The 18,058-nt window shown below is 36.8% G+C and overlaps 1 protein-coding gene across 1 annotated transcript in view; it reads left to right on the top strand.

Annotated features, from left to right (window-relative positions):
• LOC131586084 (1-phosphatidylinositol 4,5-bisphosphate phosphodiesterase zeta-1-like) overlaps positions 1-18,058 on the top strand; it is a 49,160-nt gene that overhangs the window by 18,560 nt on the left and 12,542 nt on the right. Inside the window, exons 7-9 of the mRNA XM_058852822.1 lie at positions 4,950-5,177; positions 7,313-7,469; positions 9,397-9,513. Coding sequence (XP_058708805.1) covers positions 4,950-5,177; positions 7,313-7,469; positions 9,397-9,513 — 502 coding nt within the window. The remainder of the gene's footprint in view (positions 1-4,949; positions 5,178-7,312; positions 7,470-9,396; positions 9,514-18,058) is intronic.

The raw sequence follows: 18,058 nt of genomic DNA, 5'->3' as shown, positions 1-18,058 counted from the left end.
GGTTTTTTAATTCTTTGCCTTCAGTCATATATTCACACTTCCATCTGACTATATTGATATTATTAATTCCCTGCAATTCCTGTATTCTGTGGCATCTCAGCACACAATTCCTCCTCTACATATGGAGGAAGGAGAAGACTTTTGCACTACTTCTTTCTTTCCCACAAACTTTATCCCATGAGAAACTGAGGCTGCTTTTAAGCTTCACCTGTCCCATCTCTTTCCCAAGAAGATGTTTTGCCACCCAAAGCGACAGACGTGATACAGTTCTCTGCTCCCAGTCTTGGCCATCATGGTGCTTCTAAAGAGACTTCATGAACTCCCTCTAATCTTCACTGGAATAACAGGTCCTTTGAGTCAGGTCCTGCATTAAATTAGATTTGACATCAGTGACGGGCGCCAGACATCTCTGCTGGTTGTACCAGCACTCCTGGTGATGTGCTGATAGAAAGTGAAGGAATGAAGTGCCTTATGCAGCAATTTGTAGATGAACTTAGAAAATATCAGGATGCTAGAAGAGATAAGGTTTTACTTACCCTGCTGTGTTCTTCCTCTCAAGAGATCTGACAGCAATTGAAAGGAGCATGTGGGCATCCAATATAACACAGAAAAGAATGTAAGCACATTGATGCTTTGATGAAAGTTTGTTCCTCAATTATTTTGCATTGTAGAGCATTGAACTGCCTTACACTGCTGACAGGATAGATATATCAGATAGTTAGGAATCTTTTATTATTTGCAGGTTTCCTGTCACAAAGTTGGAATGAGATATTGATGTGTGATTAACTGAAAGTGAAGTGGCAACTACTGTGATTTTACAAGTTCTCTTTAATGTTTACCACACAGCTGCAAGATCAATTACTGCATTGTGATGTCTCAGAAGCATTTCTGGCCAGGATTGCCAAGGCTTCCCTATGGTTGTTAAACCTGTGGTGTCCAAATAAAAGGATCTGTTTAATGAGATCCTTGAGAAAGATCAATAGAAGGTCTCCAGTACAACTTCATGGGCTATGGATATTTTAAATTCTGCTATTATGGGGAAAACCAGCTAACTCCATAAGCCAGGACTCATCCTTCACACTTTTCTTCACCTTTATCTACTCAGTATAAAAAGGAGAGCTTTCTCTACACAGTGAGTGTTTTCAGTGAGAAATTCAAGATTAAGCACATCTAATTCTGTTGCTTCATTTATGAGATTAATTCCTATTTATTTTGACCAACACATTCACATATGCAAATGTCTTGACCAAGTCTTTGCATCAGAAATACTTTTGTTTCTTAGCAAGTCAAAATGTTTCTAGTCACTCTTATGCCTTTTGATCAGTCTATGGCATCTATTCTTTACAAAAAATATGAAAAAAAAAATGAGAATGTGGTATGTCTTGGTGATGACCTCAAAAATAATAATAAAAAAATCCATACTGTTTCTCATAAAATTTCAGGAATCTCTAGGCTGTAGTGAGTACATACAGAAGACTCATCTAATTCCTTCACTATTTTTAGGCATTGCACTCTTGAGGGAACATGATTTTCCCAGAAATGTGGTAAACATGTGACAGTCATTATCTGTTAATAGCTTCTTTGCATTGTAAAGCAACTTCAGGAGGTAACTAAAAACAAGACATTGCCATATTTTATATCATTACCCAGGTAGGTCTTGGGTCAATGGCTTATTTGGTGTATAAAAATCATGTGGTTTGTTTGGTAAGGCATCTTCTTGGACCATTGAACTTTGGTAAGGAATCTGTGCAATGAAGACTCTGAGCCAACCTGTAACCATCTTTCTCTGCAATCATCTGGACTTATTTCCAATGCATCCAGAGATTTAGTTGCCCATGTAGAATATAGTTTCAGCTATAGCACAGCTATTTATCCTTAAGTAGACTTAAGGTAAGTAGACTTACCTGAAGTCTACTACAGAGCACAACACAGAAATGGAATTTTCAGGGTAGGGTGCTTCTCACTGGGTAAATGTGTTGTAGGAAAACTTGCTATGAGGTAGCTAAAATGCTGCTCCTGATATAATTAATATTTGTTTGCCTAGAGCTCAGACCTTGCTGGTGGTATTGATTAAAAATATCTGTATAATAAGTATACAGTATTGATATAAAGTATCTGTAGATGATAACTGCGATTTATAAGGCTGCCACAAAGACATCCATTCACACTTCACTAAGTGTGATTCGTTAAAGATAGCTGGTGTTGGGTTTTTTTAACAGTTGTACTTAACAAATCTTGTCATTGTCTCAAAACCTTTCCCTGTGTCAGACTTCACAGGAGGTGTTGTATCTTAACCCTATATCAGTATTTAAGGCAGCAGTATCATTCTTGAAATAGAATATTATGTAAAACTCAGAAGAGATTTTAACTTTGTTACTTAGCAAGATTTTCAAGGCTTGATATTCCTCTAACTGAGCACCTACAGCTGGTCAGGAGAGAAGAAGGGAGAACAACAAGCTCAATTTAAACAGGAGAAGCTATTCTGTCTTTAATACTTCTGTCTCAAATCCAGGGTTTGTTCCTTACATTTCTGGGCACTGAATTTTCACATTAATTGTAGTCATCAATAGGTGGGTTTGCCCGATCCAAAGTGCTTGTGATTTTTATCTTGGAAACTTGGCATTACTTCAGCTGATTTGTGTTATACATCCCATTAACCAGAATGCACAAGAAAAAGGTTTTGTTCATTTAATTATGTAAATATTTGTTCTAGTTGATTGCACTTCGAGGTTTTTGCTTATGCCAGTCTTGAAGTCCCACTATGCTCTAGGGAGGTCCTATGATGTTTTACATATTTGAATTTTTTAGTATGCTTGCAGTTTTTATAGAAGTAAACAGCAAATGTATTTTTAACATATTTTGCCTTTCATAATAAAACTAGAAAGGAGAAGTTATAGTGAATGCTCAGACTTTCAGCTCATTAAAAGGCTTTTCAGCTCTCTTAGAAGACCTGGACATGTAGAGAAAAAGGTGTCACATGTTTAGCAGTGCTGATTACCAATTAAAGAACTCAGATTTCACACAGTCACTGAATTTGTAACCATACATTTGTTATAAGTTTTTTTGAAGATGTGTGAAGTTCAGACAAAAGCCTATGCCATTTTTTCACTCTGTGTTTCACTTTCAGTGATTGGGGGTAACTATTATTGTCATTTGCTTCTGGCCAAAAAATAGCAAATTCTCTGGAGTATTTTTGTAACTGTTTCTGAAAAGAACCATGATTTTAGAATGTTACCTTTGTAGAAAACAAAGCAAACCTTAAAAAACTTCTCCTACCTCAGGATGTTTATGTTTTTGCTAACAGCTCGCAAACAGAATTTTAGAGACTGATTGACATCATGACCCATTTTTATATCATTACACACACACACTATTGTCTTTTTTTACTTAAAGTTATGTTTGCATATAGGAGGCAGTAATGTAACCATAGATAGTTTTTTCTTCCCTTGTATACCAGGTCTTTTTTTATTTTATTTTATTTTTTTTTATTTGTAGAATGAAGTCTTCCCATGAATAACAAAATACAAGATCAAAAGTGGATAGAATTGCTTTTAGATACTGGGAAATGTGAACATGCAAAGCAAAATTCAGAACTCTTAAAAAACATGAGTAGCATTAATCATATTAAAACTCTTCTAAAAATACCAGAGAAAAATAAAAAAAAGAGTGCATTAATAAGAAATGAAGGCAATGTTAAAGGGCATCCTTATCCTGAGTCACCAGTGCAGAGAGACTAATCAAACCTTCCAGCAGCATGGCATTGATAGATATTGGGCATAGGATGTCTCATTCCACTGGCACCCTGGCAAACTACCAACACGAGATCTGAAGCGATAGGGGGATTATGAGCAATGGAGCTTGCAATGGAAATAAATGGAATGTCTCTATCCTTGCCTATGGCTCTGGTTTCTACTAAAAAACTTTGGCTTTATATATTTCTGTTATCCATACCTTTCATATTTACTTCGTGGATACCTTAAAACACAGCATTTCAGTTACCTTTCATTTATTGTGAATTTTTTTGTTCCCTCTTCCCGCCACACTCCCAGTAGTGTAATCTTCCTTTCCACTAGAGCATAGGAAATTCAAAGAACATTTTTGTGGATCACTTTATTCAAGAGTGACAGTAAGTCCTGTTACTCCCTGACAGCTCCTGTGTACAGATGTACTGCTGCATAATAGAAGCTTTACTATTAATATAGTTTTGTAAATTGAAGTGAAATATATACTCATAGGATTCTGTTCCATAGATGAAAGCCATGCTGTTAGAATCAATATAATTCAATGATGTTTTTCTCCCTTTACATTACATATTATGGAGGTTGATACACGTCTATTTAAAAATAGAGAAACTGCTTAGGCAAAATCACCAAACTTTTGTTTCCCTGGCCAGGTAAGACCAGCATAAGGTTCTATTGTAAAATAACACAAGTTATAAACAAAAGTTTTCATTTGGTACACCAGAGAGATATGCACAAAGGCATTAATCAAATAACAAATTTCCTGCAGGCTTAGTGATAGATGAAAACATTCCAAATGAATAGCAGACACATCTTTAAGTGTGTATATACACATAGAAGTACATTTAGGCTTAAAATAGAAGTAAAAAAATAAGTAAAAAAATATACCTTCTATGTCTTGCCTGGCTATCACTTTTGGCTCTTACTTAGCTTTCTACTTTTATCTTTTCATAGTTTCAGCATCTGGGTTCCTGTGGCAGAGAGCCTTTTTTCCTGTCAGGGTGTTAGATAGGCTCATTCTGTTGTGTACATTGATCCCCAGATTCTGTTTGGTTTCTTTGGCTTTGGCTTCTGCCTCACTCTATTTTAATTCATTTTGCAACCTCACATCATTATATTTAATAAACAACTTTGAAGATTGGTTAAATAACACCAAGAGATGAAAACCTAAGTAATTCTAGTTACTATTGTTCAACCTCTTTTCTATAGGCATTAAAATTCAAAGTTCTGATAAAAAATAAAAAAGTTGGAACAATTGAGGAAGGTCTGCTCAGGATGGATGCTGAATATGGTGGTGAGACAGAGGAACTGAGTGACTCTGAATCTGAGTCTGAGGATGACGACGCACATGACACGTTACCTCTTCAGCCATCAAGGAGTCCCACCAGAAGAAGAAGAGATCATAGACTTTCACCCCCACCTCAAAAAAAACCAAAGGTAACTTTTGCTGCAATTGAATATAGAGAACACACAGATTTTTTTTTTTAAAGAAACTCGATTATCTTAAAATAGAGACTAAACTGAAAAGTTGTTATAAATAAGTTATTTTAAAATAATTTATATTTTAAATTTAATTTAAAATTTAAAGAGAAAACTTTAAAATTACTAAGATCAGTGCATTTGGAAATTACATTTTTTAGCTCGAGGTTTCAGAGTTTTCCTACTCTTATAAGAAAAGTCAGACTGGACCACATTTTAGTACCCAACTCAAAATCAACCCCTTCCTGTGCTCCCATCTTGAACTTCAACATTTTCCTCTCTCAAAACTTGTGCTTGTCCCAGGCTCTCGGTCCCACAGTAGATTTAAGATGTGTTTTGTTGGTGCCATGGCTCTCCTGGAACTATGTATAGAGAACACTTACAGCAGTACCTGATGACAACAGGCAGAGTTAACCATTTCTTCCCCAGGTCTTCCAGTCTATTTTTGAGATAGATAAAGTCTCCTATTTTCTTCAGTTCTGGATTTTTTTGCATTAAATTAGGTGCACATTCCTGGTTGTGCTGGAACATTTTTCAGCACCTGGAGCTGAAGAGGTGTTTTTAGATTTATCATGCAGAGACTTAACTTTATTTCTGAAAAAAGTGTAAAAATTTGGTGTTTGAAAGTCAAATTGAACTTAGTTTTTTTAACCAACTATAATTCTCTACCACGGAAAATCTGTTGCTTCATCAAGGTTGAAACTGCCTTGTTCAGCTTTTTTAGGATGTCAGGCAGCACCTGGTGTACCCAGTCACTCTTGCACATCATGCTCTGATTGCCTGAATGTGGCTAAACCAGCAGTGCTCCTCAGAGCCCAGCACTCTCGCTGAGAAGCAGTGTCTCTTTTTTTTTATATGATTTGAAAGTTTTTTTCTTCTTTCTCATTCCAACTGACATGGAGAAATAGTAAGGAAAAATTCTGAGGAAGGATGGACTCTGACCAGGAAGGACCAGCTCTCTAGACAATAGGTTTCAAGAATATTTGTAGGACCATGTAACGGACTAGAATGAATTCCACAGACTCTTAAACAGCAGCAACAAAAAGGATCTGCTCATGTTTCCCAGGCAGAAGAGAAAGTGGTTTCCAGGGTCCCACTCTGTTGGAATATTTGCCTTGATGTCCCACTGTATTGCTTTATGGGAGGGTGGGAGAGCATTTGAATCCACAGCCAAGATACCCCAGTGATGCTGCTGGCTTTGCCTGCCTCCAGAGTTGTATTTTTCAGGATTTCCATGGCAGTAGACTCCTGGTGTCCTCATGGGACATAGCCCCAGAATAATTAATGCACTTGAACGTTGCATAGTTTAAGAGCCATGAGCAGGCAATCTCTATTATTTTGTGGGATGAGAATTTGCCTTCAAAAGCTTTAATGGAATGTAAACATGATTAGCATCAGCAGCTCTCTGCTGGCTACTGCCCCCAATTAGCTCAGAAGTTATGCTGAGGAAAATGAAGTGGTCACACAGTGCTTCTCTGTAAGAGAGAAGATCCTGGTAAAATTTCAGTCACTTTGGCTTATTTTGGTAATTGAGCAAGACTAAATGAAGATTTTGGTGAGAGAACTTTCAACCTTAATCAAGAAGAAAAGAGTTTTCCTAACTTCAGGGCAATGCTTAAAGGAATAGGCCTTTGATTAATTTTCTTGGCGCAATGTAATATTTTCCTGTTATTCTACATTTTATAGATGAGTTTATTCTGTTGGTCTTTTCTAGTACTTTATATATTTATGAATAGAAAGTTGGAGGTATATTTTTAAGGAGCAACATTAAAAGCCATGAAAAATTATATTATTTGCAAACCACTCTTAGGAGCAGGAAAACTGTAAAGTTATCGAGAAGAACATTCTGCTAGGAAGGATCTCTCCACTCACCCTATGATTGCTGTGATAAACGTGGGCACAATAACCTCAATTTTCTCTCAGCAGATCAGATCTCACTATTAAAGGTCATATTTATTAGATTCATTAACTGAGACGTTTTTTCATGCTTTATGCATCCAAAATGATTGTTTCTCTGAATTATTAATATTAATAATAATGAAATACTCATCATTGTGACTTTTTTATTCCATTATTCATCTGATGATGTTTAGGTGAGAAAGGGAAAGATTGCCCTTGCATTGTCAGACCTCGTGGTTTATACCAAATCTCAGAAGTTTGTGAGCTTTGAGCATTCCCTGCAGCATCAGCAGTGTTATGAAAATAATTCAATTGGAGAGAGTGCAGCACGAAAACTTTTAAGATCTTCAGGTAATTTCTTTGGAGTCAATCAGTTAAAAGTTACATTGGTGCTATGATTGCTTCACTGCTTAGGCATTGAAGGGTTAAAATTTTATGAAACACCTGCTGTCTGATTTTATTTGGTTCTTTGTATAACACTGTTTTAGATATGTCCTTTGCATAATATTTTTATTTCTGTTGGCTTTGGGAGGAAAACTGAAATTCAACTTTGCTTTAATTCCGTGTATTTTTATAAGAACAAATATTTACACAGTCTAAAAAATGTACGTCTGCCTTTCGATTCATTGTTTTCTGCATCAAGTAATTTAGGAATTGCAGTCAGCACTTGAAAAAGCGTGGAATAAATTTCACCACCTCCCTCCCCACCCCCATGTCTGGGCTGAGAACTGAGCGGAGTTGGCTCGGCAGTTGCCTGGCTTTGGTGACAAGTGCAGATAAGAGAGTCCTCATTAATGGGATGGATAAACCCCAGAGCAGGCAGCTTGCTCCACTGGAGCAGACCTTCCATCCCAGCCAAACTGAATTATCCAAACCATTCTGGGCTGGAGCAGCTCCATTTGGTGCAGCCTCTGCTGTTTGAGCTCCAGCTGCCTGCAGAGAGCCCCGAGGGAGCGTTAAAAGCAGAGATCACCGAGCATGACAGTGACAATGACAATGAAGGCTGCCACATGCCCACTCACTTTGTGGAGGTGATTCAGTGGCTGGCTGTTGCTAAAGGACGCAAAATGATTCACATGAACACTTTCCAGTGGTAGAACAGGAAAGAAGGAACTTTATTTTCTGACCCCAGTATTTATAGATTCTCAACAATGACCAGGGATTGGATAATTAAGTTACACCTTCCCAAGCACACTGGTCGTGTGAAACGTCCATCAAAAGATGTTTCTTAGAAGGAATGTGATAAACAACTTCTGTTTATAGAACTTCCATGGGAAAGTAACTAAAGCTATGAAAACATTATCAGGTTTTAGTTTTCAGGGCAACAGCTGGCGAGGTGAATGATGCTGAACAGTGTCACAAAGTAGGATTTTCCAGCCACTGAGTCCTCTCTCTGGTTCCTCCAGCACTCTAGGAGATAGAAAAGTAGCTCTAGAACCTCTCCTCCCCCTCAATAAAACCACCCCCAAACAACAAAGCAAACCAAACTCTACCAAACAAAACCGCTAAACAAACAAAAAATGAGGTGAGAGGAAAATGGAGATCAGAGAGATGACCCTGGAAATGTAGATTTTTGTTTAATCACTAAAAAGGAATCGTGCAGATAGAAGTCATCTGAAGTTTCCCACATCCCTGCAGTCAATGCTTACATATGAGAAAGGAGGGAACACTGCCAGCAGAAGGAAAAACAATGTACATGATAGTTATCTTCTGAGGCTTATATAACAAGAATTTCAGTGGCTTTTGAAAACGTGCTCTTCCCTGGTCCTAATATTATTTAGCCATTTTATTTAAACCTCCAAACAACAAACAAGCCAAGATCATCTAAAGATGATTTTTTTTCCCTTTTTTTTTCATTTTGAGCTATTATAGAAGGGGGAAACTTTTGTGCAGTTTCCTGTGTCTCAGTTTCCCATGAGAATACAGTGGGCTTTAGTGTAGAAATCATAAGCTTACCCTGCAAAAAGGTGAAGAAACAGAATATTTCAGTGAAGGGATGGTTTTTGGATAATGAACTTCTTACAAAGGAATATATATTTCTTTATACAGGAATACTGTCAGATTCAAATACACACAAAATATTAAGGTTTAAAAATTAATTATTAAATGAACAAATGAATATATTTCAAAATAAAATGATGTTAAAATAGAATAAATTGGCATAATATTATGTAAAAATATTGCTGGATCAAATTACTGTATTTTTATTATTTGTTCAAATAGGATTTCTTTAATAACAAAGGTTTTCTTACCAAGATTTTATCCTTCTGTTTATCAGCTAAAGAGTTTATTTCACATACTACAAGATTTATTACAAGAATTTACCCCAAGGGAACAAGAATGAGCTCGTCAAATTATAATCCTCAGGAGTTCTGGAATGTAGGGTGTCAGATGGGTATGTATCCTTGCAGAAACTATTGCATTCTAGGCTTTACAGATAAAGGAGTTTCTTGCTTCCTATAGTATTCTGGTGTTATGTAGGTTACGTATTTTCCCCCAGTGGCATTATTTTAATTTTTGTTGTATAAAATTTTCCTTCAACCCACATATTCCACCAGTTTTTTCTCACTAGTAATTGTAAATATCACTTTGTGTTAAATAGCTGTTTCCTATCCCAGATATTCCATTTATTCTATTTTATTAATCTCTTTAAACTACCTCTTTGAATTGGATATTAAGAAAATCACTAATAACAAGCTCAGCATTTTTAAGTTTCCATTACTCAGCAATGCAAGTTTCTTCTGAAGGGTCTGTGGGTTTTCAGTGGCACTCTGTGACTTGCTTAGGTGCAGATGTGAGCACAACAATTGATAGTAGTGCCAAAAATTCCCAGAACAGGATATGCTACACAAGGCAGCACTCAAACATTCCTGGTCAGCACAACATCCAGAGACAGCTGGGAGCTGCTGGGAGTCTCCAGTCTTTATTCAGATGAACATACATGTAGAATTTTAATTTCCAGTACAAAACATATTCGTTTCCTGGGCAACAAAAAAAGTGGTAACTTCTGCTTCTTCATTGAAAGTTATTTATTTGAATTTTTTCAAAATAAGCATGGCATGACTTCTGTACCCAGCAGGCTTTGGAAAACCTCTCACCTGTAAGCATTTTGTCCTTTTTAATGGCTTTAGAGACAATTTTACCTTCACGTGTTTATTCTTCAGTTTAAAAGATTCTCAGTTCCAGAACATATTTCTATGTTTGCCTGCTAAATTTTCTTCAGCCCTAGGTAAAGTAGAGCAGAATAGTTTTTGTACCCAGGTATATATTCTGTCTTTGAGTCTTTGCCAAGGCCACCTGAGGGAGACTGTGGGGTGAGCAGGGCACTTTGCCTTAGGCTCTCGGTTTTGAGAGGTGAGAGGTGTGGATTCACCTTGTTATGTTGAAATACACACTCATCCAAGGACAGGCACAGATTTCATTCTGTCTGTAGGGCCCTGGAGCTTATGTCACCCTTGTTCCAGGCTTCCTTTTCCACTTGTTTCCTTTCTCAGCTCTCCATATATCTTCTGTGACAAGTTACTTTCTCCATCCTGACTGTTATTTTACATAACTACATAAGGAGTACAAAAATTACTATTTAGTATAAATTTGACTTGCTTCTATGTCCTCATAAATGCTTATTTGCAGTACAGATTTGGACTTGTGCTGGACTATCCAAGTATCTTCTCATCACCATACTGTGTGAAATTGGTTTGATTATGTTGTGTCCTTGTGGTTCATCCACACTTAGTGCCATGTCTGGATTATTTACCTGGGGTGCTGCCCTCCCTGTGTGCTATCATTGCTATCTAAACTATACATTGCCATTAAAAACTAGGAAGTTTGTTTCATTCTTAGAGAAAGCACTCGCCAGAGGTCCTTAATTTAAAATTGAATTAATCTCCCAGTCTTATCATACTGCAATTTACTAGTTTTCTTTCTAGCCTGTGAATCTCCACACTTATCTCTGCAAAGGATAACCATTTGTTAGATCACAGACAGCGCCAAAATCTTTCAAAATTACTACACTGGCTGTTTACTCAGAGTGTGCCTTAATGAGAAGTCAGTCTAACATTAATATGCAAAACATATGACTTTTGGTGCATAGGGGGTTTGGGCCCCTTCCTGGAAGAATTAAAAATCTGCAGGAAGTGGTTAGATTTGCCCTCTTGGTCACTTCATTTGCATCTTCACTTAAAAACCCCTCTATTTTTCACATGGGAATAGGCTGATTAAAAACAATTCTCCACATACATTATTTCCAAGCTATGTTAGATCTATTAATTCCCTAATCTGCTTTAGATAGCTGTTTGGCAGAAATATAGCAGCTCTTCACAATGCAACTCCCAAAGTGAGGGTATCTCAGTGAATCTTCTGCTGATGTCCTTTCACTGATTTAACACAGACTTTTGATTTTTATACCTGTCCCATGTCTGTATAATTCACACACCCCTCCTGTCTGCCTGCCTTTGTGCTTTACACCCCATGCACAGAAGTGAATCCTCTAGATCCCTTTTGCAATTCCCTGAAACTCTTCAAAGGACTCTTGGATTTCTCTTTGCCACCTATTCCCCTTCTTAACTCCCTTCTCCTCCCCACACCTGCAAGCTTACATTCCTTTAACATCCATAACCTTTCTGGCTGGGCAAAGAAAATATATTAGGTTTTGTTCAAACCTACACATAACACTGCCTTCCAGGCCTCTGCATCTTGTAATTATGAGAACTGAGTTACTCCTTCACTTCCCTTAGTGATTGACTCAAAACAGTGCTTTCTTCTGTACCTTGCCAGCAATTTTCTCTGAATTGCTTGGAACATATTAACTTGGAGCAGCCTGGCACTCAGCTAAAGCAGGATGAAATGGTCCAACAGGCTCAAGACTTTTTGGGGCTGAGGACAAGACATGTAATTGTGTAAACCTAATTTCCAGAGGAAGGCAAGTTAAAAAGCTCAGTAAAAAGTACAGAGTTTCCACAAAATAGCTTTTGGATATCACTGTGTACTCCCTGTCCATTCTCTGAAAATTGAGACTCATAAGAACAGGAGGTTTTGGGAAAAAAGAGGTCTTATGGAGAAAAACCCTCACTTTTCATAGTCTGTGAAAATTAGTATGCCTCCTGCATACAACTGCAGTGAGGCACTGGAAAGAACTGGTTTGATGTATCCATGTCTCCTTTTTATTTAGGAAATAAAATGAAATGGAAAGATTTATGCAGGGAAATAAAATTCAGGACATTTATTTAAATAAACTGATATCAGTTGTTTTATATAGACTGAAAAAAACAACAAAAATCCAAAATGAAAGAAAGCCTTGGTGAAAATCATAATAAAAAAAGACTTAAATAACCTTTTGAATGTGGCATTTGGAAATGTTCTACATGTACCAAAGCACTCTGCAGGAATGACCAAAACATGCCATAACTTACAGGAGAAAACCATGGTGTTGTAGGTTCAGAATTTTATTTCAGAATATCTCATATGTGCTTTTTGGGGTGTGCATAAATTTATATGCTGCTGTGAAAGTTGTACTTGTATGATGGGTTTTTTACTTTCTGTAGGTTTTATTTTGGACTGTGACACTGAAATGCAGCTTGGCAATTTTGTCACATCTGTTTTGTGGTTCAGTCTTGTGTGCAATAATATGACAAAATATGGTAAAAAATGATGCATGAAAAGAGGAGTGATAAGGAGCTCTCTAACTAGTTCTGATTTTAACCTCTGAAGCAACCAAGGGAAAAGAAACCAACTAATTTTGATCTTGGTATGCCTCACCTGTGGAAATTAAAATGACTCAAACCTGACCCTGCTTGGGTTCTGTGTCAATAACTATATTATTGCTCTCTTCTACTGGTTTTAATAGTCCAGAAATGCCTCCTTAGCAAGTGAAACCTAGAGGACTAATTTTTTTTTTAATGTTTTCCCTTGAATTTCACTGATTTAGTCTTCACAAAGAGTGAAGTGGTACAGCTAATTCAGGTGTAGACACCTGCAAGATAGGTGGGATAATATGATTCAACATCTGAAGCTCTCCAAATGCACTCAACTTTCCTTTGGAATGGCTCCAAATGCTGGGAGTGGTTTTGAATGAAGGTTTTATGTCTCTTCTGCAGAAATGCTTCTACTGCCAGGTTTATGAAAAAGCTCTTGGGCTATTCTGCTTCTTTTTAGGCAGTTTTTGGTGTGTGTCATAGATACTGGAATTTCACTTTAAAGCAAAGAAACATTGAAATTCCATTTTATCAGTTTTTCCAGCTGTCTTCACTGCAGACAACCAATAGAATAGTAAATAATTTATGTGAAGTCTAATAAATTTTAAAGGAAGATGGGAAAAAATTGCAGGAACACAATTGTTTCTGAAGTAGTTGCTGATCTTGTTCTAAAACCTGTCAGTGACTCCAGACTAAAACAGGAGAGGGAAGCTGATAATATTCACTTTTCTGCCAAGAATCACAAGTTAAGTAAATTTTAAAAATTATTTTGGAAACGTTTCATGTGTAAAATTGGTCAAATGACAACCAAAAATACTCAGACTTACACTGAAGTGTGACTTTCAGACTGACACATTAATTAGACAGCAAAAATCAATTTAGATTTTTAGATCTGATAATTTATCAGAAATGCTTTAGGTACTTTTCCCATGAGAATCTCACAAGAGAGGATCTCTACTTAAACCCTTTGCAGATTTACTTGGACAATGGAGGACTCTTAATCACCTGACATCTCTTTTCCAGTAGGACCACTTGTAATGAAGTAGGAGCAATGTCAGCAGTTATGAACTGTGTGACTGGATTCTTCACATTTCTAATGACAGTGTCTTTAGAGCCACAGTATTAAACTGGCCCAAAGACCATACAAAAAAGACTGACTGCACATTTTAAGGATGTTATGTCATGCAGTTATGCATTTATTCAGCTCTCAGAGGAGCAGTCCCTCTTCCTATGGCAGAATCCCTCACATTGTAAGCCATAAATCAAGCTTCTGTAGAGTGAAAACAACCATTTCAAAATGTGCAGGTGAAAAATGAAGCCAGAAGTTATCATTAAGATTAATACAATTTGGAGTCTGTTAGGGAAGAGAAAAAATACAGTTTTACTGATTTTTTTTTTTTGCCAGGAAGAGAGGTGATACTTTTTATGCCAAAATGTATATTGTCCATATAAGCTTGCTCAGTGTTGTAGGAAAATCAATCATTATATATTTTATTTTGTTTATGGTAGAAAAAAAAGAGTTTTTTTTCTTTATTTTTGGTCTAGTAGACCAAAGTCCTTGCTCATAAAGTTTGTGTGGGGTCTCACCTATTCACAGGTTTATTCTCTTTCACTTTGAAGCTCTTCCCCCCTGTCCTGTTATGCCCCTGTAAATAGTCTCGCTCCATCTTTCCTGGACTTCTGAAATATTTCTGTAAATTTGGGCAGTGATGGATTGAGTGCAGCTGTGACCTGCATGTGAGAAGAAAGCCTAGACAGTCTGTGCCCAGCTTGGAGTGCTGGTGTGGAATGAAAGCAGTGGCTTCAAATCCAATCACATTGATCATCTCATAAGCAATGGCAACATTCCAGAGCATTAGGATACGCTCCTGTTTGCAATAGCATTTCCCAGGCTGGGTGGAATTCAGCTCAGATTTGGGATATCTGAGGCACAGATTTTCGTTGCATTCATTGTGAGTGGCCCACTTTAAGAGCACAGACAACTGGAAAGAGCTGAGAGCAAGACAAGAAGGCTGATAAAAGTGTGATCTATTACATCTCTTTAGATTCAAATGAGTGAGGTAAACCATGGGGATAGGAACATTGGCACTGTGAGTGCTTTCTGAATATGAGTTTTTTTGAAAGGGCATAAAATTGATACATTTTGAGATGCATTTTTAAATGGCATAAAATGCAATTAAGTAACTCATTTCAAGAAAAAATGGTGACAAATGTGTCCTTATCTATTTTAAAATCTTCCCATTTAAATGGGAAAATGCATTAAACCTTATGGTTGTGATGTAGCTGATAGAACCAGCAAGCAAAGAACAAAAAATAAAAAATTACAATTTAAAAGTCCCACTGGGAATATTAATGAGAGGCAGGATCAAAAGATGTGCAGTTTTCCTCAATGCCTTCAAATCACAGTCACAATTCTCATTTTGGTTTTACAAAGCTTTTGCTTTTAGTCCACAAATCAATTATGTCTTGAATGGTGGCACCTATCGAAGGTGCTGTGTATGAATATTTAGAGTGTCTTTAGTTCTGCAATTAGTGGTGGAACTGACTTCAGTTAACTGCTTGTGATACAGAGGTTTGGGGTCAAAAATAATATTCTTCTGTGTATTATGGATTGGCTCATTTTTTGGAGCTAGTCTATTTCCTAACCTCAATTTGCCATATGAAGTTATTTACACCTGGGGCTTACTGGGACTGCCATGGCAGCTTTGGTACTTTGCAAGATGATTTGAGTATTCAATACTCTGATCTGAAGGGGATTTAACCTCATGGTTCTAGGAATAGTTAAATCTGTTTTAGGTGCAGGAATCACAGTGAAGAATTGCTTTGCTCAGGTTGTTCCCCAAGCCCATGTTTTGCTGTGCTGCTTTGATTTTGATGTCAATATTAAAATTCTTCTGGTGCTTAATGAAAGGACTGAGGAGAAAATTTAATGTACACCGTGTTCAACTTCAGATGCCTTTACTTCCCCATGAAAACCATGCATTAAGATTATGTACTGCTCAGATGGTTTCATTGCAAGCTCATTTGGGTTTGTTTCCAAAATAAACTGTCAGTTTAAATCTCTCTTCATACATGCATTATATTTATACTGTTTCATAAAACAAAAGTACAAAGAATATTATTGAACAGTTCTGCTCTTGAATTCACCAAAGCTAAAATGAAACACTGGGTAGAAGTTCAGGATTGTTTGCAGGAAGATATTGCTCAGCCCAAGCTGCTGGGCATAGCTTTTAGTTTATGATCCTTGCCATTTCTCAAGAAGTGTTAGGGCTATACTGCACCTGATTAAAAAGAAAAATTGTACATCAATGCACCATAAAGTAGTGCCCTGGGAGGCTCCAAGCAGCTATGAGCCCTGTAAACAGTTTTAGTAGAGGTTTGCATCTCAGAGAATATGACACAAAATCTCACATTTGCTTAATCACCTTAAAACTTGCAATACAAAGAAACCAGTAAGTAAATTAAAACTACTGTTCCATGCGTTTCTTAACTTGTTCTTAAGGTCAAATTAAATTAAGTGAAAACACAGTGCTGATGTTTAGAGATATCAACCCATAATAACATTGCCCTTCACTTGTGTTGCAAAAGTAATTTTCCTAATGTGATAAAATATAAAGTATTCTCGTTTGCTTGTTGCTGTTGTTACATCAGATTTTCCTGCTTAGTCGCCTATAAAGCTTGGTAAATTTAGCAATAGTCTCATTATGTGCAATCATGTAATTTGGTTCATCATGTGGAAGCTGCTATTTGAAGCTGACTGTTCGATGTGCCTAATTTCAGTTGCACTTTTAAACCCACGTATCCTGAAAGTGTGGCCTAGGACTCACCTGAGGACTGAGAGATCCTGGCTTATCTGTAGTTCAGACTTCCAGGGGCCACAGGGTTGCAGCTCCTGTAGCATCCTCTGCACAGCTTGATTCAGTGCATTAAAATATACAAGCATCATATAGCACCAAATTTGGGGCTGTTTCTGGATGATGGGTTGAGTCATAAAGAGAAAATTTTGAACCGCTGCCAAAACCATACCAAGAAAATACCAACCCTGTTTAAAAAAGGCAATGGTGGGCAATGGGCAATATGAACACTCTGAAGTTTGGTTTCTGTTGTTAAAGGTAAAACAAAATTCCTGTGTATATTAACATAAAATCATGTCTTTATCTACATTAACACTTAGATCAAAGCAGGAGTGCATGTTGTGTTTTGTTTTGGAGGCTTTTTTTGTTTTGTTTGAGGTTTTTCTAGACAAGGTTTCCAGTTATTCCTACTTGCTGCATGTTGGTTCATGATGCAGAGCAATTTTAGCTAGCACAGATGGGATTTCTTTCAGATTAAACAGATGATGCACTCTGGGAGCACTTCATGTATTCCACCCATTCATTGGTTTTGAGACTACGGAACCAGAGCTCTTCAGAAGTAACCCCACCAAAAACATGTGTTTATATATCATATTATAAATATCAGGTCCATTGTACCAGCTGCTTCATTCCTATTTGTGTTGTTTGCTTCAGAATATTTTAAAATGATCATCAAAGCAGTGAAGGAATGAGTAATTTTTGCAGTGAAAACAATTTTGTGTGTTTTCCACTTGCAATAAGGATTTTTGCATTATGTCAAATGTTCATTCAATACATTCATATTATCTCCCAGGAAAATGTAATAAGGTCCTCTTTATGAATTATTATGAGTCACTTGAACTGCTTAAAGTCTTCTTTTTTCATTCCTACCAAACCATCCTTTTAAGTAAATGACTTCTTATCATTCTCTGTTTAACACATGTCATGGGTTCATAATGTCATAATTCATTGCTGATTTGACTTCTGCATTTTCTATTTGGAATGTGACAAGAAGCTCCAATGCACTGGAATAGGGGGAAATTTCATTAAACAGGTCTATTTCAATGTTGGCTTTATCTCATGAATTACAATATCCTGTTGATGAGAAGTGTGATATTTTATTATTGGTGCTGCAGCAAACTGAAAATGTTTTGAACTGCCAAGGAAAGGAAAAAATCTGTCAGGTGTATTCTTAGAATAATCACCAGTACTTGAGGATTAAGCTCCAAGAGAGTGTGTGCTCACATAAATTTAAGAACACTTTTAAAATTGCTTCTAGTTCTATAAATTTATATGTATTTTCACTGAGTATTCTAACTAAACTAAAGCTTCTTAATCTTCTGGGTGAGATGTTTTTGTGATGAATTCTGCACCATAACTAAGGTTAGATACAATCCTGAGGTTTTGACTTCTGCAC

The sequence above is a fragment of the Poecile atricapillus genome, chromosome 18 (assembly GCF_030490865.1).
Source record: "Poecile atricapillus isolate bPoeAtr1 chromosome 18, bPoeAtr1.hap1, whole genome shotgun sequence".
Taxonomy (NCBI): Eukaryota; Metazoa; Chordata; class Aves; order Passeriformes; family Paridae; genus Poecile; species Poecile atricapillus.
This window is presented reverse-complemented; position numbering and strand designations above follow the sequence as displayed.